Consider the following 25116-nt stretch of genomic DNA (forward strand, 5'->3'; position numbering starts at 1 on the left):
ATAAATAGAAATAGACTTCCTTACCTAGATTTACAAAGCCAATGTCAACATACAGTTTGGCACATAATGAGCCTAACAGGAAGCCAAAGATTGGTCCTATAATTGCAACCGTCTGCACACACCCTGCACCAAAAAAACCCACAAAGGTATCATTTCTTTGATTTTGTAAATTAGTAAGTTTTTAAGCAAGAAATGTGCACAAGATCCAGTTAGTAGCTGAAAATATTTACCAACTCTTCACTTAATTGCACTTAATTTATCAATTTTTCAACCTCATGGAATCCAGAATAAGTCCTTCTTGGTGTTGGAAGAAGAATGAACATTTTTAACATACTAATTACCTCTTAGAAAATAAACATAAGACTCTGAAAAAGTTAATTTCCTCAATTGAAGCAAATTTTACTCCTTAGGATTAGATTTCCCCCAGTGATAAAAATCAAAATTGTGCTGTTTTTGACAGTCTTTTGAAAAACTTAGAAAAGATTAAGCGTAAGATTTGTCTTGACATTAAAATTGAGTATCCCCCCTTAATGAAAAAGTCCACTCATTCAGAGCTTCTGTGGCACCATATTCAAGAGCAGTAACTATGCAGCCAGCAAAGGAGCTCGAGTTGGGAGAGAGATGAGGTTCTCTCTGGAATACTCATGACCAGCCTGGGTAGCTTTAACAGATTGGTGGAGCAGATCTCTTAAAGGAAACCATTTCTAGTAACTAGAAAGGTTCTTCCTCACAAAACACCTTCCATCTGCCTTTCATTTTACCACAGAGCTTAATGCACACTTTCCCTGGGAGATTAAATTAACTGGAGGAGTAAACAGCAGTTAGCATATCCTTTTCAGAATAGAAGAGAGGGCAAAGGAGATTGAGCAGGTACTGAGCTCCTGGAGAAAATGGGGACACCTAGATAACTGCCTGCATCTCCTGGATGCAAATTTTCCTCCAGTCCTGAGTAATTGCCTAGCATGTGTGATAGAGCCTCTATTCCAGTTCCAGGTCCTGATCAATGCCACAATTTTCTATTAGAACATGGATCCTACTACAGCATGCTTGGCTGTAGTAGAGCCTTCACGAGTTCTGTGTGAATAGCTGGGGTGGAACTATATAGTAGACCTAGCTATAGACCCACTCAATGAATTTTAACTCTTATCCTTCTGATACTGAGGGAGGGGCCCTCAAAAGATCAGAACTCTAAGAAATCTAGACTGATGTGTGAAACAGATAACAAATTTAGCTTCTAGGATATAAGAAGCACTCACAAAATGCTGCTTTTACTCATCTGGCTTTGCAGTTTGTCTTTGCTATATTTTGGGTTTTGTGATTTAAAGCTGCTGTTCTATCCACTGGGACCTGTTCCAGATATAGGGTCGGTTAGGGCTTGCTCTTGTTCTTATATATCCATGAGGATACTTACACAAGGCCATAGATTACTGCAGTTGAGCTGACATATATTTTAATCTGATATTCTTTCCCTGATGCAAAAGGTACTTATAATTGAAGTTTCTTCACTACCCAAATCCTCGATGTGGAATTCAGAAATATGTGAACTGAATAAAAGAGTTGGATATGAAGTATAAAACATTCCACATCCTATTAGGTTGAGAATGGAGTTGAGAAAAACCAGGTATTCTGCTTCCAAAGATGAATGAGGTGGGCATTACCAATGTAGAAAGCTGCATTGTCCTCACTGGCAAAATCATCAAGGTAGGCAATGCCTAGAGGCTGAATGGGAGTTTCACCAATTCCACGAAGAAGGTTTCCCAAGAAGACATAAACCCACATGGAGGAGCTGGCATCAATTTCACACTCTTGAAAGAAAACAAGAGAATTAAAATTAGATCACTATTAGAAATGCAAATCAAAACTACAATGGAGGTACCACTTCACATGGGCCAAAATGGCTCTCATTAATCAGTCTAAAAATAACAAATGCTGGAAAGGGTGCGGACAAAAGGGAAACCTCCTACACTGTTGGTAAGAATGTAAATTGGTACAACCACTACAGAAAACAGTATGGAGGTTCCTGAGAAAACTAAATATAGAACTACCATATGAATCAGCAATCCCACTCCCTGGCATATATCCAGACAAAACTTTCATTTAAAAAATATGTGCACTCCTATGTTTGTTGTAGCACTGTAAGACATGGAAAGAACGTAAATGCCCATCAACAGATGGATTAAGATGTGATTCACATACACAATGGGATACTAATCAGCCATAAAAGGGCAAAATAATGCCATTTTCAGCAACATGGATGCAACTAGAGATTCTCATACTAAGTGAAATAAGTCAGAAAGACAAATAACATGCTATCACTTATGTGGAATCTAAAATATCGCACAAATAGACCTATCTATAGAACAGAGACAATCTCATTACTTTCAGGGGTACAGCATAGTGGTTCAGTATTTCTGTAGATTATACTCCATTAAAAATTATTCCAAAATAATGGCTATAATTTCCTTTGCTATACAATATATCCATGTTGCTTATCAACTTTATACATAATAGTTTGTATCTCCTAACCAAATTCCCCTATTTTGCCCCTCTTCTTACTGGTAAGCACTAGTTTGTACATTCTTTTTAAATAATATTCTATTCCATTATGGTTTATCACAGAATATTGAATATATTCCCTGTTATACCATAGGACCTTGTTTATCCATTTCATATATAATAGTTAGTAACTAGCAATCCCAAACTCCCAATCCATCCCTTGCCCACACTCCCTTGGCAATCACAAATCTGTTCTGTGTCTGTGAGTCTCTTTCTGCTTTGTAGATAAATTCAGTTGTGTCATGTGTTAGATTCCACATATAAATGATATCATATGGTATTTCTCTTTCTGACTTCATTTAATATGATAATCTCTGTTACATCTATGTTGCTGTGAATAATTTTATTTTGTTCTTTTTATGACTAATATTCCATTGTACGTATGAACCACATCTTTTTTTTTTAAAAAATGATTTTCATTTTTTCCAGTTCAGTTTGTTTACAGTGTTCTGTCAATTTATACTGTACAGAAAAATGACCCACATCTTCTTAATCTATTCATCTGTCCATGGACATTTAGGTTGTTTCCATGTCTCGGCCATATGAATAGTGCTGCAGTGAACATAGGGGTATCTTTTTGAATTATAGTTTTGTCCAGACATATACTCATGAGTGAGATTACAGGATCATATGGTAGTTCTAGATTTAATTTTCTGAGATACCTCCATGCTGTTTTTCATAGTGGTTGCAATAACTTATATTCCCACCAACAGTGGAAGAGAGTTCCCTTCTCTCCACACCCTCTCCAGAATTTGTTGTTTGTGGACTTTTTGATGATGGCCATTCTGACCAGTGTGAAGTGATATCATATTGTAGTTTTGATCTGCATTTCTGTAATAATTAGTGATGTTGAGCTTCTTTTCATGTGCCTACTGGCCATCTGCATGTCTTCTTTGGAGGAATGACTATTTAGTTTTTCTGCCCATTTTTCGATTGGGTTGTGTGGGGTTTGTTGTTGTTGTTGCATTGTATGGGTTGTTTGTATGTTTTAGAGATTAAGTGCTTGTTGGTTGCATCATTTGCAACTATTTTCTCCCATTCTGTAAGTTGTCATTTTGGTTTTTTAATGGTTTCCTTTGTGGTGCAAAAGCTTGTAAGTTTGATTAGGTCCCATTTGTTTATTTTTGTCTTTATTGCCTTGGGAGAATGAACTAATAAAACACCTGTATGATTGTGTCAGAAATGTTTTGCCTATGTTCTTTTCTAGGAGTTTTATGGTGTCATGTCTTAGTTTAAGTCTTTAAGCCAGTTTGAGTTTATTTCTGTGCATGGTGTGAGGGTGTATTCTAACTTTATTGAGTTACATGCAGCTATCCAGTTTTCCCAGCAACACCTTCTGAAGAGACTGTCTTCTTCCCATCTTATATTCTTGCCTCCTTTTGTCAAAGATTGACTCTGGGCATGTGGGTTTATTTCTTGGATCTCTATTCTCTTCCATTGATCCATACACCTGTTTTTGTACCAATACTAGTCTGTTTTGATTAACGTAGCTTTTAGTATAGTCTGAAATCTAGGAGAGTTGTGCCTCTTGCTTTTTTTCCCCCCTTGGAATTACTCTGACAGTTCTAAATATTTTATGGTTCCATGTAAATATTTGGATTATTTGTTCTAGTTCTGTGAAAAATATCATGAGTAATTTGTTAGAGATCACAGTAAATCTGTAAATTGCTTTGGGTAGTATTGCCATTTTAACAATATTCTTCCAATCTAGAGCATGGGATATCTTTCTATTTCTTTGAATCCTCTTTAGTTTCCTTTATTAATGTTTTATAAATCTCAGGATATAGGTCTTTTACCTCTGTGGTCAGGTTTATTCCTAGGTATTTTTTTTTCTGGCATGATTTTTAAAATGTATTGCTTTTCTGCATTCCCTTTCTGATATGTAATTTTTTGTATACAGAAACACAACTTTTTTTTTTTTTTTTTCATTTTAGAGCCTAACCTGCAGCATATGGAATTTCCCAGGCTAGGGTTGAATTGGAGCTGCAGCTCCTAGCCTACACCACAGCCACAGCAATGCAGGATCTGGAGTGTGTCTATGACCTATGCCACAGCCACAGCAATGTCAATATTTAACCCACTGGGAGAGGCCAGGGATTGAACCTGGATCCTCATGGATACTAGTTGGGTTCTTAACACACTGAGCCACAGGGAACTTGTAACCAATTTCTGAATGTTAATCTTGATTCCTGTTACTTTGCTGAGTTCATTTGTCAGATCTAGTAGTTTTTGTGTGGAGACTATAGGGTTTTCTATATATAGTATCATGTCATCTGCAAATACTGACAGTTTTACTTCTCTTCCAGTTTGGATAGCTTTTATTTCTTTTTATTGTCTGATTGCTATGGCTAGGACTTCCAATACTATTTGTAGAGAAGTGGTGAGAGTGGGCATTCTTGTCTTGTTCCAGATTTTAGCAGAAAGGCTTTCAGTTTTTCTCTGCTGAGTATTGTATTGGCTGTGGGTTTGTCATAAATAGCTTTTATTATGTTGAGATATATTCCCTCTATATCCACTTTAGTAAGAGTTTTTATATTGAATAGATGTTGAGTTTTGTCAAATTATTTTTTTCCCTGCATCTATTACGATGACCTGGGTGGTTTTTTCCTACTGTTTTGTTTTTTGAATCTTTATTGATTTACTCTCTGGTCTTTACGATTTCCTTTTGCTGACTTTAGGTTTTGTTTGCTCCTTTTCTGATTCTTTTAGGTTGTAGGTTAGGTTGTTGATTTGAGATTTTTCTTGTTTTTTGAGGAGAGTCTGTATCACTATGAACTTGCCTCTAAAAACTGCTTTTGGAATATCCCATATGTGTTTTTTTGTTTTGTTTTGTTTTTTTTTTTTTTTTGGTCTTTTTGCCATTTCTTGGGCCGCTCCCGTGGCATATGCAGTTTCCCAGGCTAGGGGTCGAATCGGAGCTGTAGCTGCTGGCCTACACCAGAGCCACAGCAACGTGGGATCTGAGCCATGTCTGCAACCTACACCACAGTTCACAGCAACGCCAGATCCTTAATCCACTGAGCAAGGCCAGGGATCAAACCTGCAACCTCATGGTTCCTAGTCGGATTCGTTAACCACTGAGCCATGACAGGAACTCCTGTTTTTTTTTTTTTTATGGTTGTGTTTTCATTTTCATTTGTCTCAAGATTTCTTTTCATTTCCTTTTTGATTTTATCATTGAGCCATTGGTTTTTTAGTAACATTATTTTTAGTATTTGTATTTTTTCTCATTTCTTTTCCTATGGTTGATTTCTAGTTTCATGCCATTGTTGTCTGAGAAAATGCTTGGAATAATTTTTATAGTCTTAAATTTTTCGAGGTTATTTTTATATCTTAGTGTGTGGTCAATCTTAGAAAATATTCCATGTGCACCTGTAAAGAATGTATATTCTGGGGTGTTTTTGCTTTTTTTGGTGTAATACCCTGAAAATATCAAATAAGTCTAACTGGAGTTCCCATCATGGCTCAGTGGTTAACAAACCCAACTAACATCCTTGAAGACGTGGGTTTGAACCCTGGCCTCGCTCAGTGGGTTGAGGATATGGCATTACCATGAACTATGGTGTAGGTTGCAGATGCAGCTCAGATTCTGCATTGCTGTGGCTCTGGGATAGGCCACAGCTACAGCTCCAATGCCACCCTAACCTGGGAACCTCCATATGCCACCAGTGCAGCCCTAAAAGACCAAAAAAAAAAAAAAAAAAAAGAAAAATTAAGTCTAACTTTCTATTGTATCATTTAGGATCTCTGTTGCCTCACTTTTGTCTAGAAGATCTGTCAATTAATGTGAGTGGGGTGTTAAAATCTCCTATTATTATATTCCCATCAATATCTCTCTTTATGTTTGTTATTTGTTTTATATATTTGGGTTCTAGTGTATTAGGTGTAAAATCCTTTTCTTATTTCAATTCTTTTATCATTATATACTTCCCTTCTTTTTCTTCTTTCTGGCCTTTAAAGTCTATTTGTCTGCTATGAGTATTGCAACTCCCTCTTTCTTTTAATTTCCAATTTCATGAAATATCTTTCCCATTCTCTCACTTTCAATCTATGTGTGCCCTTTGCCCTAAGGTGGGTCTCTTATAGGTAGCTTACTGTAGGCTCTTCTTTTTTTTTTTGTCTAGTCTGCCATGCTATGCCTTTTGATTGCAGCATTCGGTCCATTGACATTTAAGGTGATTATTGACACATATATATTATTGCTCTTTTAAACTTATTTTCCAGTTGATTTTGTTTCTTCTTTATTCATTTTTTTTTCATGGTTTGATGATTTTCTTTTATTTTTTTTGTTTTATGCTTGTGTTCTTTTTGCTTTTTTTATATATTTTGTATGTTTTTCATTTGTGGTTGCTCTGTTTTTTGAGTATGTTAAGTCCTTCCTATATCTACTTGCTTTTTACTGATAATCATATAGCCTCAACCATATTCTTTTTTTTTAAATTGTACAGTTGCATTACTTAATTATAATTATCATAAATTCTTTGATGGAGAGGAAAGCAGAATCAGATCTAAGAAGACTTCAGCATTCCAAGAATGATGTCAAATGACCCCTTTCATGGTGGATTATGCACTTATGTACTATGAGATACATGTCTTCTCCAGAGATTGTTTATTAATCGTAGATTTTTGGTTTGCAGTTATTCTGAAGTTTTCATATAAGAGTCTATATGTATATGAGATTGTTTTAAGTTGTTATTCTCTTAATGGCAAGTTCATCTCCAGTGTCCTGCATTTGTACCCACCTCTTCTCATGATTTCTGATTTTGGTGGCAGAATTGTGTGTGGATGATTTTGTATCTTTACTGTATATATACCTTTACTGGTGAGCCTTGTCATTTGTGGAATTTTTGTTTCCTGTTGCGGTCTTTTCTTTTCTGCCTAGAGAAGTTCCTTTAGTATTTGTTGTAAGGCTGGTTTAGTGTTGCTGAATTCTCTCAACTTTTGCTTATCTGCGAAGGTTTTGATTTCTCCTTCAAATCTGAATGAGAGCCTTGCTGGGTAGAGTAATCTTGGTTGGAGGATTTTTCCTTTCATCAGGTTAAGTATATCATGCCACTCCCTTCTGGCCTGCAGAGTTTCTGCTGAAGAATCTGCTGATAACCTTATTGGGGTTCCCTTGTATGTTACCTGTTTCTTTTCCCTAGCTGCTTTCGATATTTTCTCTTTGTCTTTAATTTTGGTCAGTTTGATTAATATGTGTCCTGGTGTATTCCTCCTTGGGTTTATTTTATATGGTACTCATTGTGCTTCCTGGATTTGAGAGAGTGGTTCCTTTCCCATGTGAGGGAAGTTTTCGGCTATTATCCCTTGGAATATTGTTTCTGTCCCCTTCTCTCTCTCTTCTCCTTCTGGTACCCCTATAATACGGATGTTGGTGCATTTAATGTTGTCCCAGAGTTCTCTGAGACTAGCTTCATTTGTTTTCAATCTTTTTTCTCTTTTCTGTTCTGCATCCATAATTTCCACTAATCTGTCCTCCACCTCACTTATTCATTCTTCTGCCTCCTGTATTCTGCTGTTAGCTGCTTCTGGTGAACTTTTTATTTCAGTTATTGTATTTTGCATCTCTTCTTGCTTAAGTTTTCTATCTTGTGTCTCTTTGGTCAGTGTTTCCTGTAAGTTATCCATCTTTGCCTCCAGTTTATTTCCAATGTCTTGCATCATCTTCAGCATCAACAGTCAAAAGTCTTTTTCCTGGAGGCTAAGAATCTCCTCATCACTTAGCTTATTTTCTGGGGTTTTTCCTTTCTCCCTCATCTGAGTTATAGTTCTCTGTCTTTTCATTTTTGTAGGTTTTGGTGTGGTGACCTTTTTATAGATAATAGAGTTGTGGTCTCTCTTACTTCTGGTGTCTGCCCCCCTTGTGGCTGAAGTCAGCATGGGGGATTGCTATAGGCTTCCTGATGGAAGGGGCTGATGGCTGCCCCCTGGTAGGTGGAGCTGATTCTCATCCCTCTGGTTGGTGGGGCTTAGTCTCTGGATGGGATTAGAGGCAGCTGTTTGCCTGAGGAGTCTTTAGGTAGCCTGTTTACTGAGAGGTGGGGCTGTGATCTCACCTGGATTGTTGTTTGCCCTGGGGCTTCTCAGCACTGACTGATGGGTGGGCCCAAGCTTTCCCAAAATGGCCACCTCCAGAGAAAGGCATGGCTGCTTAATATTTCCGAGAGCTTTGCTTCCAATGTCCTTCCCCCACAACAAGCCACATTCTCTCCTGTTTTCCCAGGATGTCCTCCAAGTACTGCAGTCAGGTTTGACTCAGATTCCTATGGAGACCTCACTCTGCCCTGAGACCCAGTGCACGTGAAAATCTGTGTGCACATTTTAAGAATGGGGTCTCCATTTCCCCCAGTCCTGTGGAGCTCCTGTGCACAGGCCCCACTGACCTTCAATGCCAGATGCTCCAGGGGCTCTTTCTCCCAGTGCCAGATCCCTGCATGTGAGGGTTTGATGTAGGGCTCAGAACTCTCACTCCTATAGGTGAGTCTGTGTGAACCAGATAGTTTTCAGTCTGTGGAGCTTCCCACCTGGGAGGCATGGGGTTGTTTATATCATGAAATCGTCCCTCCTGCCTCTTTTTGTGTCCTCCTCTTTTGCTTCTGGAGTAGGGTATCTTTTTTAAGGTTCCTGGTCCATTTGGGTGGAGATTGCTCAGTCTTTAGTTGTGAATTTTGTTGTTTTTAGGAGAGAAGTTGAGCTGCAGTCCTTCTATTCTGCCATCTTAATCCTGTTACTTAATCATATTCTTCAAAAAAGTGTCTACATTTTCTTACTCTCCTTTCCCACATTTTATGATTTTGATGACCTTTAATATATTTTCACGTTTATCCTTTTATGTTTCCTTGTGTTCATCAAGGCTTTCACAAATAGTTTTCTTTTTCCTTTTTGCTCTATTTATTGGCTTTTTTAAGTGATTACTTTCCAATTGTGATTTCCTCCTCCTATGTCTTCTTGTTTCTTTTCTCTTTAGTGGAGACTTTTAAATATTTCTTTAGGATAAGTTTAGTATTGCTATATTCTTTTAGTTCTTGCTCACCAAAGAAATTCTTTATTTCTCCTCCTATTCTAAATGATAATCATGCTGGATAGAGTATCCTAGGTTGCAGATTTTTCCCTTTTTAGAACTTTGAATATATCACTCCCTTCTTGTCTGCAGTGTTTCAGTAGAGAAATAAGCTGATAGCCTTATGGGGGTCTTGTAATTACCTCTTTGTTTTTCTCTTGTTGCCCTCAGCATCTTTTTAAATTTTGCCATTTTTATTATATGTCTTGGTGTGGGTATCTTTGTATTTATCTTTTTTGGGACCCTCTGTAGTTCCTGTTTCTGGAAACTCTTACTTTGTGAATTTAAGGAATAAAACTAAGAAAAAAATACAGCAATACTAAACATATCCTAAAAAAATATTGAAAGGTCTCCTCTAAAGAGAAAAGCAGCAAGAAGACATAGGAAGGAAGAAATAACAATTAGAAAGTAATCACTTAAATAAGCCAGTATACATATCAATAAGGAAGAAAATATATATGTGAAAGTGTTGATAAACACAAGAAACAGCAAAAGGATAAACATGAAGATGTAAAAAAGGTCATTAAAAAGCCCTTCTTCAGATTTGGGAAGTGTTCAGTCATAAATTCTTCAAATATATTTTCTATCCCCCTTTATTCCTTTTCTTCTCCTTCTGGAATCCCTATTATGCATAGATTGGCCCACTTTATATTATCCCATACATCTCTTATATTGCTTTTTTTTTTTTTTTCATTTGCCTTTCTGTCTGCTATCCTGATTGGGTAATTTCCGTTATTCTATCCAGTCACTTATTTGTTCCTCTGCATTATTTATTTTTCTATTCATTGCCTTTAGCTGAGCTTCATCTCAGCAAATAAATTTTCCAATTTTTCCTGGCCTCTCCTTATAGTTTCTAGTTTCTTTTTACAGTAATCTGTATTTCTGTTGATAGCCTATTTTTTAAATTTAATTTAATGTTTATTTTTTGAATTTTTTTAAAATTTTTATATGATTTTTATTTTTTTCCATTATAGCTGGTTTACAGTGTTCTGTCAATTTTCTACTCTACAGCATGGTGACTCAGTTACATATACATGTGTACATTCTTTTTTCTCACATTATTGTGCTCCATCATAAGTGACCAGACATGTTTCCCAGTGCTACACAGTAAAATCTCATTGCTAGTCCAAACCAAAGGCAATACTCTGAATCTATGGGGTGCTTGGGATTAATAGATGCAGACTATTGCCTTTCTTAATTCCTTCAATATTTTTACTATCTCCTTTTTGAACTCAGTATCTATTAGACTGAATACTATTTCCTTTTTTGAACTCAGTATCTTTCAATTTTTATTGTTTATTTCTTCAGGGAAATTCTCTTGGTCTTTTAACTGGGAGTGGTTCCTCTGCTTCTTCATTTTGCTTATATTTATCACTCTGTGAGTTTAGGGGGAACAATTATTTACTATAGTCATGGAAGGCTATTTACATGCCAGAGTGTCCCTGGGTATCTTGTGTGGGTTTACTGTTTTTTTTTTTGTTTGTTTGTTTTTTTGGTGTGAGACTGCTTTTTATTTGGATGTTTACTGACTCATTCTTCAGCTTGTGCAGGCATTTATCCCCTCAGTAAGCAGCATGAAAGTGCACAGCCTGTGTATACTGCTAGGGAGGTGGGGAAGCACCCAGTTGTATGATCCCTGGCAGTGGTGGTGGCAGCAGGCCTTGCATACTCCTGGGAGGTGGTGGTGGTGTGTAGTGCCCAGTTGCAGGACCCTTAATGGCAGTGGGCCATGACCACCTCTGGAGTCTGAGAGGGCTGATGCAGCTTATTCCCACCCCCGTGGCCCATAGAAATGGTGCCTTGCCACTTAAGAGCCTGTGTACACAGAAAAATAATTTCCTGGGAGTTCCTATTGTGGTTCAGCAGTAACAAAGCCAACTAGTATCCATAAGGATGTGGGTTAAATCCCTGGCCCTGCTCAGTGGGTTAAGGATCTGGCATTGTTATGAGGTGTGGTGGAGGTCACAGATATGGCTCAGATATGGTGTTGCTGTGACTGTGGTGTCAGCCAGCAGCTGTGGCTCCAATTAAACCTCTAGCCCAGGAACTTTCATATACCACAGGTGCAACCCTAAAAAAAGAAGAAAGCAAATAAAAAGAAGTTCCTATGGTGGCCCTAACCTCCTCCTCTCACACTCCCTGACAATGGTGGCTTGTTCCTCTGGTGGGCCCAGGTCTCCTCTTGCACTCTCTAGGTTGAGTTGCATCATACCCTAGCCCTCTCAGGCTGTTTTCCCAGAGCTAACTCTAGTCCTCTCCCCAGGTATGACCTCTGAAGCCCTAACCTCAGTACCCAGACTTCACCTGCCCCAGCAGACAAGGGTGCACCTGGTCAAGGGTCTCAGTCCTGGGTGCACCAGGCAGTGGCATGGACCATTGACAGCTCTCTCTGCTTTACCCTCCTCAGATTGGCTGCTGTGCATTTCTCTGAGGCTTTGAAGCTCCCCTTCTGCCCCTGCTGATCTCTCCACTGGGACTCAGGCGGACTCCCAGTATGCAGAAACTTTTCTTCTTTCACAGCTTCCTCCAGGGTTGCTGGTCCTATTCTTATTCCCTTTTCTCTTTTCTTTCTTTTTTTCTATTTCATCCTTCTAAGGTACATGGACATTTTCTTGCCCTTTTGGAAGTCTGAGGTCTTCTGCCAGCATTCGGTAGATGTTCTGTGAGAACTGTTCTGCATGTAGATTTCTCTCTCTCTCTCGGTACATTTGTGTGAGAAGGTGAGCCCCACATCTTACTTCTCTATCATCTTGACCTGATTGCACAACAGTTACCACTTCTGAATGCTTCTTTTCTGCCAGGCACTGGGATAGTGGTTTTGCAGATATTTTTAAATTGAATTCTCCTAATACTCCCATGAGGCAGTATTTTCTCCTTTTGTAAACTTGAAAGTAAGATATTTTCTCCTTTTGTAAACTTGAAAGTAATTTTTGAAAGTAAAGTGTGGGTTATAAAAACAGGAGAATGCTTTTACGTAGATGAATCAGTCTTTGTGACAAAAAATTACTATCCAGTCATGATGCTTGCAGTTCTGATTCTGCCTTCTGTAGAAATGTAGCTAGTGAGCAGGGATTTTTCATGTGTCTTCCCTGTATTTCTGTTATACTCCTCCAATTACAATGGGAATTCCTTTCTTCAAAATCGATTCAAATGTCAATTCCAGACCTAATATTTGTGGGATTCTAAGCTTGTTGGTAGAATAGTCTTGTAAACAAGTGAGGGCCCCTTACATCTATGCTTTCTAATACAATGGCCACAAAAGCCACATGTGGCTATTGAAATTTAAATTAAAATTACGTAAAGTTAATAATTCAGTTCCTTAGTCATACTGGCTGTATTTCAAATGCTCAATAGTCACATGTAGCGAATGGCTACTGTATTAGACAGAGTAGATGTAGAATGTTTCCAACATCACAGAAGTTCTGGTGGACAGCTTTGCTCTAGAGTTTTACTGTGGAAATGGGGTTTGTGCAAAAAACCTTTTTGAGAGGAGTCCTCTATTTACCCCCATTATCACCAGTCCACATACATCTATGACTTTAAGGGAGAAAGGCTTCATTTAAAAGAAAGGAAATGATTGAATTGTGAATCTTATACTCTGTACCTAATAACTTTTCTCTTTACATTAAAAATATTTTCATTTCCCACCCTTAAACACTATGTTTCTCTTTTTAACATTAAACATTTAGGTATTTCCTAATTAGTTGTATTGCCATTTATAGCATGTCTCTTCTCTGATTGTGTAAACCAAAGACAAGATAAAATATCTTCAATGACTGTACATTATGTACAGATGAAAGTCCAAATCCTTTATCTCAACTCCTTGCCTCTTTGTGTGGACCGAAATTAAATTTACTATTGTGTTTTTATATAAACAATCCCTCTGTTTTCATCTATTGATTTATATATGTCCTATTTCATACTTGCCTTTTCTTCTAATATGCTTGCTTTCTTCTTTTCATGCAGCAGGACAAGGTAAAATTTTTACATGTTTATGACCTCCCCATTTTCTCCTCTCATATTTCAATACTTCTTTTAATCCTCTGTTCCTTCCCTTCATTCCAAGAGCCAGATCTCTAGGGTTCATTGACCAAGGAAAAGACATCTCAAAAGAAAGCATCAGTGAGGAAATTAATGGAGTGAAAAAGTTTTATAGCATAGATAAAAGATTTGAGTGTATAGCAGGAATATAAAAAAAGGGCTTCCACATTGCCTATATAGAAATAGATTTCCGAAGCTAGGAGTTGGGAGTGAAATGGGGTGGTGAGGAGGAAGTATTGAATATACTGATACCAATGGCTATGGAAAGAGAGGATTTCAAGCTCCTGTCAGTGCAGCATCCTAGAGACATGACAAAGACTTATGGGTAGATTTGAGGACTTCATGAGTGAGAAGACCTTGTGCCACTATGGCCAAGTAGAGACCAGGGAGATAGCAATGCCCCAAAGATGAGATGACTACACAGTATAGCTAAGTGTTCCTGCCCCTGCATTTTCATAGGATTCCCCATGCCTAGAGTGACACAGAAGAGATGATTCCCATGCTCCCAAGCATATCATTGTGCAGTGTAGGTCAGCTGTATGGAACTCTGGACATTGTATTGAAATTCCCCACATCCTATCTCCTGTGGAAAGCATAATTATTTCCATGTTTCCAAGATGGTCACTTTTGCTCCAGAGAGAGCCTTTGTGCTAAAAAGGACATGAATGTGGACATAAGATGACCCTAAGATGACATGTATGAACAAACTCTGTGACCAGAGGGATTTTAGATATTCATGCTGACAGAGAACTGATAACACCGAGGTGCCCTCCCCCGGTTTTCCCCTTTATTATTATGTAAGCTCCCTAGAATGTAAGCAACCACTGGGAAAATGCATGGAGGTTAGGGACAAAATGACTGAGGTTATGTTTTTGTCATTCTGATAAAAAGGGGCTGGACACAGGAATTAAGTTTGGGGAAAAAATGTTTCTTTTATGTCTGAGCAGTGGACTGAGATATGTATGTGCTAAACTAGTTTGAACCTATTTCACAGCCCACTTTGTTTTGTTTTATTTAAATTTTCATTGAAATATAGTTGATTTACAGTGTTGTGATAATGTCTTCTGTACAAGATAGTGATTCAGTTACACATATCTACATACCCATTCTTTTTCAGATTCCTTTCCCATATAGATTATCACAGAATATTGGGTAGAGTTCCCTGTGCTATACAGCAAGTCCCTGTTGGCCAGTCAGCCTACCTTATTTGGAAACACTGGAAGCTTTTCTCAGTCACCAGCAATCAATGCCCATTTTTACATAATATTTGATTGTATGCATATTTTCTTAGGATCTCATCACATACTCCCTTATATTCTAGGAAATTTTATGGCACTATAATATCTTAATTTAAGCATTAATTTTTGACAGCAAAAGATTGCATAGATACTTTTTTTCATACTAAAGCACTTCTAAAGTCTTTAAAAAGAGCTTGCTTAGTCAAGTTAGGTAAAAAATAATCCTCTTACCATTATTTATTTTGGATTGTGATTTTTCCATAACGGAGATTTGTAATGGACTGTTTGACTCCAGACATGGAGAAATGCTGAGACTGGAATTGGAGAAAGGAGAATATCTTTCATATTTGTACCTGTATAAAAAAGAATATTTTCTTTACTCTGGGCTCATTTAACACCATGTTAAAATATTATAGGTATATTACTTGACTCATTGGGGGCCTGTTTGACTCTACAGCTCTCCCTGAATCTGAATCACTCAACCAAACCAGTATTTAACAGGACAGTTTTCTGAAGAGATTGCTGGTAGATCTAGTTCGCAGGTACTATACTATATCTGAATCAATTACCCGGTGTCACGAAAGTAAATTAATAATTATTTACTGTGGCTCATTTTTATGTAAAAATAATGACTATAAATCACCTCTTATGGTGAAAAAATTCCCATAGAGGAGGACATTTAGCATTAAAATCATGGAAAATATAATTTCCTTTCTTCAGATAATTCCACAGATACCAGGGATCATTATAATGCCTAAAGGCTTTTAAAATGACTGTCAATAGTGATTATGTTGTATTTTGAATTTTTTTAATTATTTGAGCTTTCTCAATTATCAGAAGGCAACTTCTATAGGCATAATTATTTAGATTTTGAATAAATGGAATTTTATATAAGTGCCACTTTTGTCTCTAATTACTATATATGACACTCTACAAAAATCAATTAACCTTTTCAAATCATAATTCTCTTAGTTGTAAAATGGGGGGTATAGATGTAGTCTGTTCCTACTTAGGCTCTATTGGATAAGGAGATAAAGAAGTGATTGAACAGGAATAAATGCCTTTACATCAGAGATTTAGTTCTGACTTAGCTTTGACATCAACTGACACAGTCTTGATTCTGGTGCATGAAGTTCTACAGTAGCTTCCTCAATAGTCTCTCCACTTTCAGATTTGACCCATCAGAGTTATTCTTCCAAGCAGTAGACAGTGTGTTCCTTTAAAAATATGTCAGATCAAGCCATTCTGCTTAAAACTCTCCTCTGACTTCCCATCCCATTCTGAGAAGGTAAAGTCCTTGCAATTATTTGTGACCTTACTACCTGAGATGTGGTCTGCAGACTGGCAGTATCAGCTGAATCTCAAACCCAACCCCAGAGCTACTGAATAAGAATCTACAGTTTACCAAGAGCCTCAGGTGATTCAAATGTCCATCAAAGTTTGAGAAACAACCTTGACGTCTCCTCCTATCCCTTGTCACACTTTTCCCTTGCATTTCACCACATGCCCAACTCCCTTCAGCTATAGAACATCATATTCACTGTTCCTTTAGACTGGAATCTTCTTCCCTAGATGTTGTGTGGTTCTCTCCTCGTCTTTTTCAGCCTTTCCCAAATATCACCATCTCAGTGACCCATTCCCTGACAACTCTACTTTAAACTGCAACCCCCCACACTCTCATGTGTCTTCCCTTGGTTATTTTTTTTTCTAGTATTTAACATTACCTGGCATACTATATCATTATTTATCTGCTTATTATCTATCTCTTCCTAAAAAGACTCATCAGAGCAGAGTTTTTATCACCATTTCCTAAAACAGCAATCAGCATATATTTATTAAATTCATGGATCAGATGAATTAGCTAGCATACACAAAGCTGAACACTGTCTGCTGGGAACAGGCCCTTAATAATTGATATTTATAAATAATTTTATATGTATATGTAACAAAAATTACATTTTGGACAAATACTCAATAACTAATGTTGTGAAATGTTGAAAACAAAATTATTATAAGTATCCTCATGAGGGAAAGAATTATGTGTATGGGTATTTTTGTTTTGTTTTATTTTGATTTCCCCCATTACCTGGCACAGTACTAGGCAAATGGCAGACACTAAATAGTAAATGAAAAAATATATCTCTCAACATATAAAATGTGGTTGACAAGAAGCTGTATTTGTTTCTTTAATATACTTTGTCAGCACTAGCCTGGTTGGCTTCTCTTAGATAAACTTCTCCTTCTGATTTTCTTGCATTAATATATTTGTCATTAAATTAACACTATTATAATCTTAATGCAAGCAACTTCAAGGCAGATCATTGCTGGTCCCTGGTTAAAACCAGGTGGCTTAAATATCTGAGGAGGATTGATAAAAATATACACCACTCTTATGTCTGGAAACTTGCTAAGCATTTTATGTCATCTAACTCAACATTTGCAACAATATTACTCGCTAGGTATTATTTTTAACACCTCTAATACCCATTTCAAGATGCAAAAACTGAGGCCAAGGAAAGTTAGATTACATGCCCAAGGTCACATAAAGGATTTATTGATCCGTTACAGAATGAGTTAGGTCAAGGGTCATGGATTTATCTATCCTCTGTAACTGCTTTCAAATTAAAAATTTTTTTTAGTAGTGGAATTCTTTCCCCCTCTGAGCAAACTTGAGTGGAAGCTCAAAGACTAGAACAAATAACACAGCTATGGATCAAGCAGGCATTAAGTGAACTGGAGACCCATTTCCTTGGTCATCTTCTTTGCCTCCTCCTTACTCACTGGCCCCATTTAACGCCTTTGCAGAACTTCAGTAACTTGAGGAAACATTTTCCCTGTCAAGGAAGCCAGATAGATGTTCAAAAGCAGGCAGAAGTATTGAAAGCACAGATCCCTCTCCAAGTAAAAACAAAGGGGCCAGAGAAACTCTCCAAATAGGAAAAATACCTAGACAATTCTATGAACTGTGTTTACAGATTGGACACAGAGGTCAAAATCAGATATGTTGATATAAATGACCTAGGAATCCAAGAAAAAGTTTGGCAGATCATTTATGTCTCTGAAATCAGCTCTAAAATGTTGTGGTATGATCATCTAGAATGGGCAGACCTCAAAGCATTACTTGATATGTAATATTTTCTAAAATATTCTCTTGCTCTAAAAATCTCTTGGTAGTCACTTGGCTCAGTAGGCAATGGGTAACCACAGAGAAGAGAGGCAGTATGGATATGCATGAAGAAGTCTGAATACCTGTTTTAAGATTCCAGTTCTATAATTACAAGACACCTAAACTTGAGAAGCTCACCAGACTCTTAAGTCATGGCCCTTAGCTGTGAAATAAAAATGATAAACTCTGCTCTCCTGCCTTATGGGTTGTTCTAAGGGTGAATTGATATGACAAATGTGGAAAGTTGGAACTACCAAAGTTGTATGTTAAGAACTAACAATATTATGAACTGAAGTATCAAAAATAAACTTCAGGGTTAAAGAACACAAACACCTCACTTCTACTGAGGAAGTTCTAAGAGATAGTATGTGAACACTGAAGAGTTACTTCTGTTGGTGATATATCCCAAAGCCAATGATCTGCTAGTCTGCTGTACCATGATCCAACATATTGTCTGTAGCATTCATTTGTTACTCATTTGACTCTTGTTTGACATTTACCATATAATTTATTATTTTCCTTTTATTTATATATTTTGCTTCCATAGTTAAAGTCTTTGAATGAAGAAATAGTGAAAATATTCCTTTAATTTTATTGACAATTCATACTAGTATATTGAAAATTTTTTTTGTAGATTATTATATCATAGGTAAAATTATAAGCATTTTGAAATTTTCCCAAAGTACATGTAATAAAAATAAGATATAAATTATCAGGGTTTGGTGTAGGCTGGTGGCTGCAGCTCCGATTCGACCCCTAGCCTGGGAACCTCCATATGCCGCGGGAGCGGCCCAAGAAATAGCAAAGAGACCAAAAAAAAAAAAAATTATCAGGATTTAAGGCACAAGTTATTTTCTTAAATTTAAATAATTAATAGTCATCATCAAATGGAATCTATGCAGCTGTATGGTTAAAGCAAGAAAAAGATGTTTGCTTTATACTTACGTCTCCATGAAGAACTGAGGCATTGCAATGAGCAATGTTCCAACTCCCATGATTAGGCACCCTGCTCCAATTATTTTTGGCCTGTGAAGTTTGGCTCCAAAGTAGCTAACAAATGTTATAACTAAGAGATTCCCTTTGGGGAAAAGAATAAAATATTTATAAACTGGAGAACTTAGAAAAAGTCATCAGCATAACTAAATGGCTACCACTAAATGAATGAATGTCTAGAGTAGGTCTGGCAATGTTTCGTTTTGAGTAAACCATCTTCCACCCTCTTCTCCATCATTTGTCTTTTTTCCTTTGATCTGACTGTGGAAACTATTTTCAAATTCATTACATCAATCATCTCATTCCTTTATCAAAATATTTTAATAACTAACCTATCTCATTTTCATCCACTTTAATTATTTGTGCTTTGAAAGTGTTTTATCAAACACTTTCAAATTGTAAATTAAATTGTAGAAGGCTTTATTTAATTGCTGTCTTAAATTTTCCTTGGTGATTTTTGAAGTCTATTTTATTACTCTTTCTTCACTTGTTAACATTTTCTATTAAAATTTTTATCAGTTTCCTATTTCTTCTTGCAGCATATATATTCTTGCTTTACCTGATAGCTCCGAAAGAAAAAATAAACACAACTGTCCTTCCCTTTAAGTGAAAGCAAATTATGAAATACATATTTATATACTTTTTTTACAAAAACATGACTCAAAATAGAAATAAAAATTACTTCACATAACTTCAGAAATACATCAATTATATAACCTCAACGTATGCCTGCAATACAAATTTTATAAAAGAGAAAGTCTCTATAAAATATACTCATCTCTCTTTTTTTTTAGGATAACTAAAGAATACATTTTTGAAGGTGGGACTTAAGCATTTTAAAAATAACTCTAGTAAAGGATGTGATAAATTACTTTTAGCTGATGATGGTTAAAACTGATTAAACATGCTTTAGGGAAGATATTCTCATGCTTTGCTGTGCACAAAAATTACTGGAAAGGGGTGGCGAGGGAAATAGAAACATTAAAAATACATAATCTTTGGCAGCTACTAACAGTTTCTGATTCCATAGGTTGGGGAGGTGGGACAGAGCAGGTCAAGAAATCTACATTTTTAGTATCATATTTGATGGAGATGGTTCCTGGTACATGCTTTGATAAACATTGTTTAGGGTCTTAGATTTCAAGAGGCTTTAAAGTTTTAGATATTTGCATCTGAAAGAACTAGTGCTAGGTGGAGTAAGACAACAATTCTTCAACAGTTGATTGTGATGGTTGTTGGGTGGCCTTGCTTTGAAGTTCTTGATGTTACAATTTTCCAGAAAGAGTGAGTTTCCTTACATCTGTAAGCAATTATCTAATTTACTACTGTTTATTCACATTGCCAGCTTTAGTCAAATGCAAAAAGTAGCAATTTTTGCAGCCTGAGGACAGTGATGATAGTAAGGAAAGTAGCTTGCTCCAGGAAGAATTGAGCTCTTTTCAATTTTCACATTAAAAAAAATTAATCAAGTATGACATTTCTCATTTGAATTTAAATATTTAGTAGAGGAAATCTATATTGATAATTATGTCTATATTTCTGCTGATATGTCACAGTAAATCAAACTTCAAGTGAAAACTGACGTTTGATTTATAGGTAATTTAGCTACCCTCTGCAACTCCCACACCACCACCATCTCACAATAAGAGTCATGTTTTCAAGCTATTTCTGTGTTAACAATTGTTGGTATGCCAAACACTACATAGTCCCATTTTAGTCTCTGTGATACCTATAGAAGTTTTTGCTTCCTTTACTTAGTATCCTTTCTGGGTTCTCAGAAGATACATTTAGAAAATAAATGATGAATAAAAGATCAAACTGGGTATCAAACACTTCACATCTACTACCACAAACTTTTGAAAAAGACAACAGGTCCAGAGAGGCTTACAAATATGTTTTATCAATTTTTCAAGTGGTAGATTTTTCGTCTCATTCGCTTCATCTTTCTCTTTTTCACTTTCTCCTAATATACCCACGCACAATACTTCTGATAACAAAAAAGAATGCTACCCAACTCATGCTATAAGACAAATATACTCTTGAAACCAAAACCAGACTAGAGCAATGGAAGAAATGACCAAATGCAGTTTATTCTAGGAGTGCAAGTGTATCACCAATTAAACAAATCTATTAATTAAAGCTCTACATTAAATGATAGGAGAAAAATTCCATGACTATCGTAAGTAATGCAAAAGCATTCAGTATAATTAATCTCTCATTTATGATAGGAAAAAAAATCTAAGCAAATTTAAAGTGTATCAAAATTGCAAAACACACATATTGTTTAATGGTGAAAATTTTATTTTCATTAAGCTCAGATATGAGAAGGATGCTCACTGTCACTGCTTCTATTCAACCTAACACTGAGGTCAATGCAGTAGGATTGTTTATTCAAAAAACTCTACATCCTCTATAGATAATCAATTAAAATTAATATTAATTTAATAAGATTGCTGCATTCATATAACATTAGATATTAATACTGCTTCAGTATTCAAGGAACTACTAAATAAATGTAACAAATTCTTTGACAACAAAAACTTAAAATATGTAGAAAAATATAAAAAAGTAGTATATTTATAGATTATAATATTGAAAGCTATTTTTAAAAAAGGTCAAACTAAATGAAGAGATATAACATGTTCATGGATGGAAAAACTCATTAACATAAAATGCCAGGTATCCAATTTGATACATAAATTTTATGCAATTTCAATCAAACCAAAATAAGATGTTTCAGGAAACTATTCCAAGTATAGCCAAGAAAAAAACTGATGAAAAGTTGGAGATATTCCCACCTACTAGCTGAGCTAATTATAAAACTATAATCAAGAAGACAGCCTTGGAAAGACAAATACCACATGATACCACTTATATCTGGAATCTAATATATGGCACAAATAAACTTTTACATAGAAAAGAAACTCATGGACTTGGAGAACAGACTTGTGGTTGCCAAGGGGGAGGGAGTGGGATGGACTGGAAATCCGTGGTTAATAGAAGCAAACTATTGCTTTTGGAATGGATAAGCAATGAGATCCTGTTGTATAGGACTGGGAACTATAACTAGTTACTTGTGATGGAGCATGATGGAGGATAATATGAGAAAAAGAATGTATATATATGTGTGTGACCGGGTCACTGCTGTACAGTAGAAAATTGACAGAACACTGTAAACCAACTATAATGGAAAAATAAAAATCATTTTTAAAAAAGTCTTTTATTGAGTAGGAATCAACAGACTTAATGGAAAATATTTACACTTAAGTGGTAAGTTAATATATGATAAAGAAGATATCAAAATAATTGGGTTAAGTGTATATTCAGTTAGTATTGGTTGGATAATTAGTAACAATAATATAAAGAGCTTGCTACTTAACTTTATATTTAAAATCTATTTCAAGGAAATGCCTTTTCCGGTTCAATATGTAAGAAGCTGGATGTAGCCACTTCATCCTAACATCATATAAAAGACCAAAACCCAACAACTCTTCTTGGATCTTTTAGACAGATGAGGTCATGGGTAGACTTTTGCCCATTAAATTGGAAAGCCCAACAGGAAAATGCAGAGAATTGTGGCCAGCTGGAACAGAAAACCACAAAAACACATCTTGGGAACAAGTGCTATGGTGGGAAAAACCTGAGCTATCATAACTGACAAATTCCTGGAGGCTCAGCATGGACAATTCTGAGAGAGAAAATCTCCAGCAAAACCTAGTGATCGAGGGTCCCCACCCTTTTGTGATTTTTACTTCAGGAGCTCAATTAGCATGAAAAAAATTACACACTGAAAGTAAGAAGAAAAAAAAGTGAAGTGACAGAGTAAGCATCAGAACCAGACATGGCAGGGATGTTGGAGTTTTCAGACTGGGAATATAAATGAGATGCCTAGAGCTCTCATGGATCAAGGAAACAGCATGCAAGAACAAATGGGCAATGTAATCAAAGAGATGTGAATTCTGAGAAAGAATTGGATAAAATGCTGGAGATCAAAAACATTGTAACAGAAATGAAGAATGCTTTTGATGGGCTTTTTGGTAAACTGGACACAGCTGAGGAAAGAATCTCTGAGCCTGTGGATATATCAATAGTAAACTCCAAAACTGAAAAGCAAAGGGAGAAAAAAGACTGGGGGAAGAAAGAATAGAATATCCCAAGGACTGCAGAATCACATAAGGTGTAACATACAGGTAATGGAAGTTTCAGAAAGAGAAAAGAAAACAAATATTTAAGACTATAGTGCATGAGAATTTCTACCAAATTAGTGCCAGATACCAAAACACAGGCACAGGAAGCTGAGAGAACAACAAGCAGGATAAATCCCATAAAAATCTAAATTAGATCAATTATTTTCAAAATAGAGAAAACTAAAGATATGGAGATAGTTCCTTTAAAAAGGAAAAAACCCACCTTACCTATAGAGGAGGGGAAAAAAGGAATTTAATCTGATTTCAGAAACCATGCAAAACAGAAAAAAAGTGCAGTAGAGAAATTTCTAGAGTGTTAAGAGGAAAAAAACCCATCAACCTCAAGTTTTGGATCCTGTGAAGTTACCCTTCAAAACTGAAGAAGAAATATTTTCTCAAACACATATTTAGAAAAAGTGTTTCCAGTAAACCTGCCTTGCATGAAAAGGCAGTTCTTTAGAGAAAAGAAAAAAATAAAGTTTGGAAACTCAGATCTGCATAAGGAAAGGATGAGTATCAGAGAAGAAATAAGGGAAGATAAATTAAAAAGTTTTATTTTTCTTATTCTCAATTGATCTAGCAAATAACATTTGTTCAAAATAATAGTATCAATAATATCAAAAATGTATTCTTATGTATATATGTATTTTTATGTATAAATAAAATAAATGAATAATAGCAATAATACAAAGGATGAGAGAGAGGAATTCAAATTATTTTGTTATTCTAAGGTACTTGAACTACCCTTGAAGTGGAATAGTTATTTAACTGTGGACTTGGATTATTTGTAAATGTATATTGCAAACTCTTAAGGCACTCCCCCCCAAAAGACAAAGAAATAACTGTTACAATAATAAAGGGGAGAAAAAATGGAATAATATAAAATGCTTAATTAAAACCACAAAAGACAGAAGACGAGTGGAAGACAAACATAAGACAGAGCAACAACAAATAAAAAAGAGTAGCAAACATGGTAGAGATTAATCTAGCTATATCAATAATTAGTTTGAATATCAACAGTCTTTGTGTACCAATTAGAAGAGAGATTGCCGGAGCTGGTCAAGATATTTGTCTATAAACTCACTTTAAAGACACATACAGGTTAAAAGTAAATGGAGAAAATGTAGTATGCTAACATTAATAAAAAGAAAGCAGGAGTAGTATAGTAAGTTCAGACAGATTTCAGACCAGGAAAGTTATCAGTGCCATTGTATAATATAAAAAAAAAATAAGTATTCAATTCTCTAAGAAAACATAACCCCAAATGTGCATATGCCTAATAATAGAATATCAAAATATGTGAAAAAAATTGATAGAACTGCAAAGAGAAATAGATGAATTCAGCATTATAGTTAGAGACTTCAATATCCCTCTAACAGAAATGGACAGATCTAGCACACTGAAAATCAGTGAAGACATGGTTGAACTCAACACCCCAATTAATTTGTTATAATATCTACAGACTACTTCATTCAATGAATGCATAATATACATTTTCCTCAAATTCACATGTAACATTCACCAAGAGAGACCACATTCTGGACTGTAAAATATACCATAACAACTTCAAAGGATATAAATCATGCAATATCTGTTTTCAGACTACAACAGAATTAAACTAGAAATCAGTAGCAGAAAGACAGCTGTAAAATCTCAAGCATGTGGAGATTAAATAATTTGTCTCTAAGTAAAATATGAGTTGTCTCAAAATAAATTTTAAAAAATTAAACTAAATGAAAAACAGAGCTTATCAAAATTTGCATGTTGGAGAAAAAGCAGTGTTGAGAGGGAAATTTATAGCACTGAAGGCATATATTAAAAAGAAGTATCCAAAATCAGTAATCTTAGGTTTCCACATTAGAAAATTAGAAAAAG

General features: G+C 35.8%; 1 protein-coding gene across 3 annotated transcripts in view; it reads right to left on the bottom strand.

Annotated features, from left to right (window-relative positions):
• Positions 1-25116, bottom strand: part of SLCO1C1 (solute carrier organic anion transporter family member 1C1) — an 80811-nt gene that overhangs the window by 40646 nt on the left and 15049 nt on the right. For all 3 annotated transcript variants that reach the window (XM_021092255.2, XM_084956626.1, XM_003126445.7), the window contains 4 exons: positions 19007-19139; positions 15127-15248; positions 1659-1805; positions 25-123 (listed from right to left, as the gene is read on the bottom strand). In XM_021092255.2, coding sequence (XP_020947914.1) covers positions 25-123; positions 1659-1805; positions 15127-15248; positions 19007-19139 — 501 coding nt within the window. The remainder of the gene's footprint in view (positions 1-24; positions 124-1658; positions 1806-15126; positions 15249-19006; positions 19140-25116) is intronic.

This window comes from Sus scrofa, chromosome 5, assembly GCF_054392235.1.
Source record: "Sus scrofa isolate SSC_HxYL_T2T_F1_AM1 chromosome 5, Sscrofa_HxYL_maternal_Yorkshire_Landrace_v2.0, whole genome shotgun sequence".
In the NCBI taxonomy this organism is placed as follows: Eukaryota; Metazoa; Chordata; class Mammalia; order Artiodactyla; family Suidae; genus Sus; species Sus scrofa.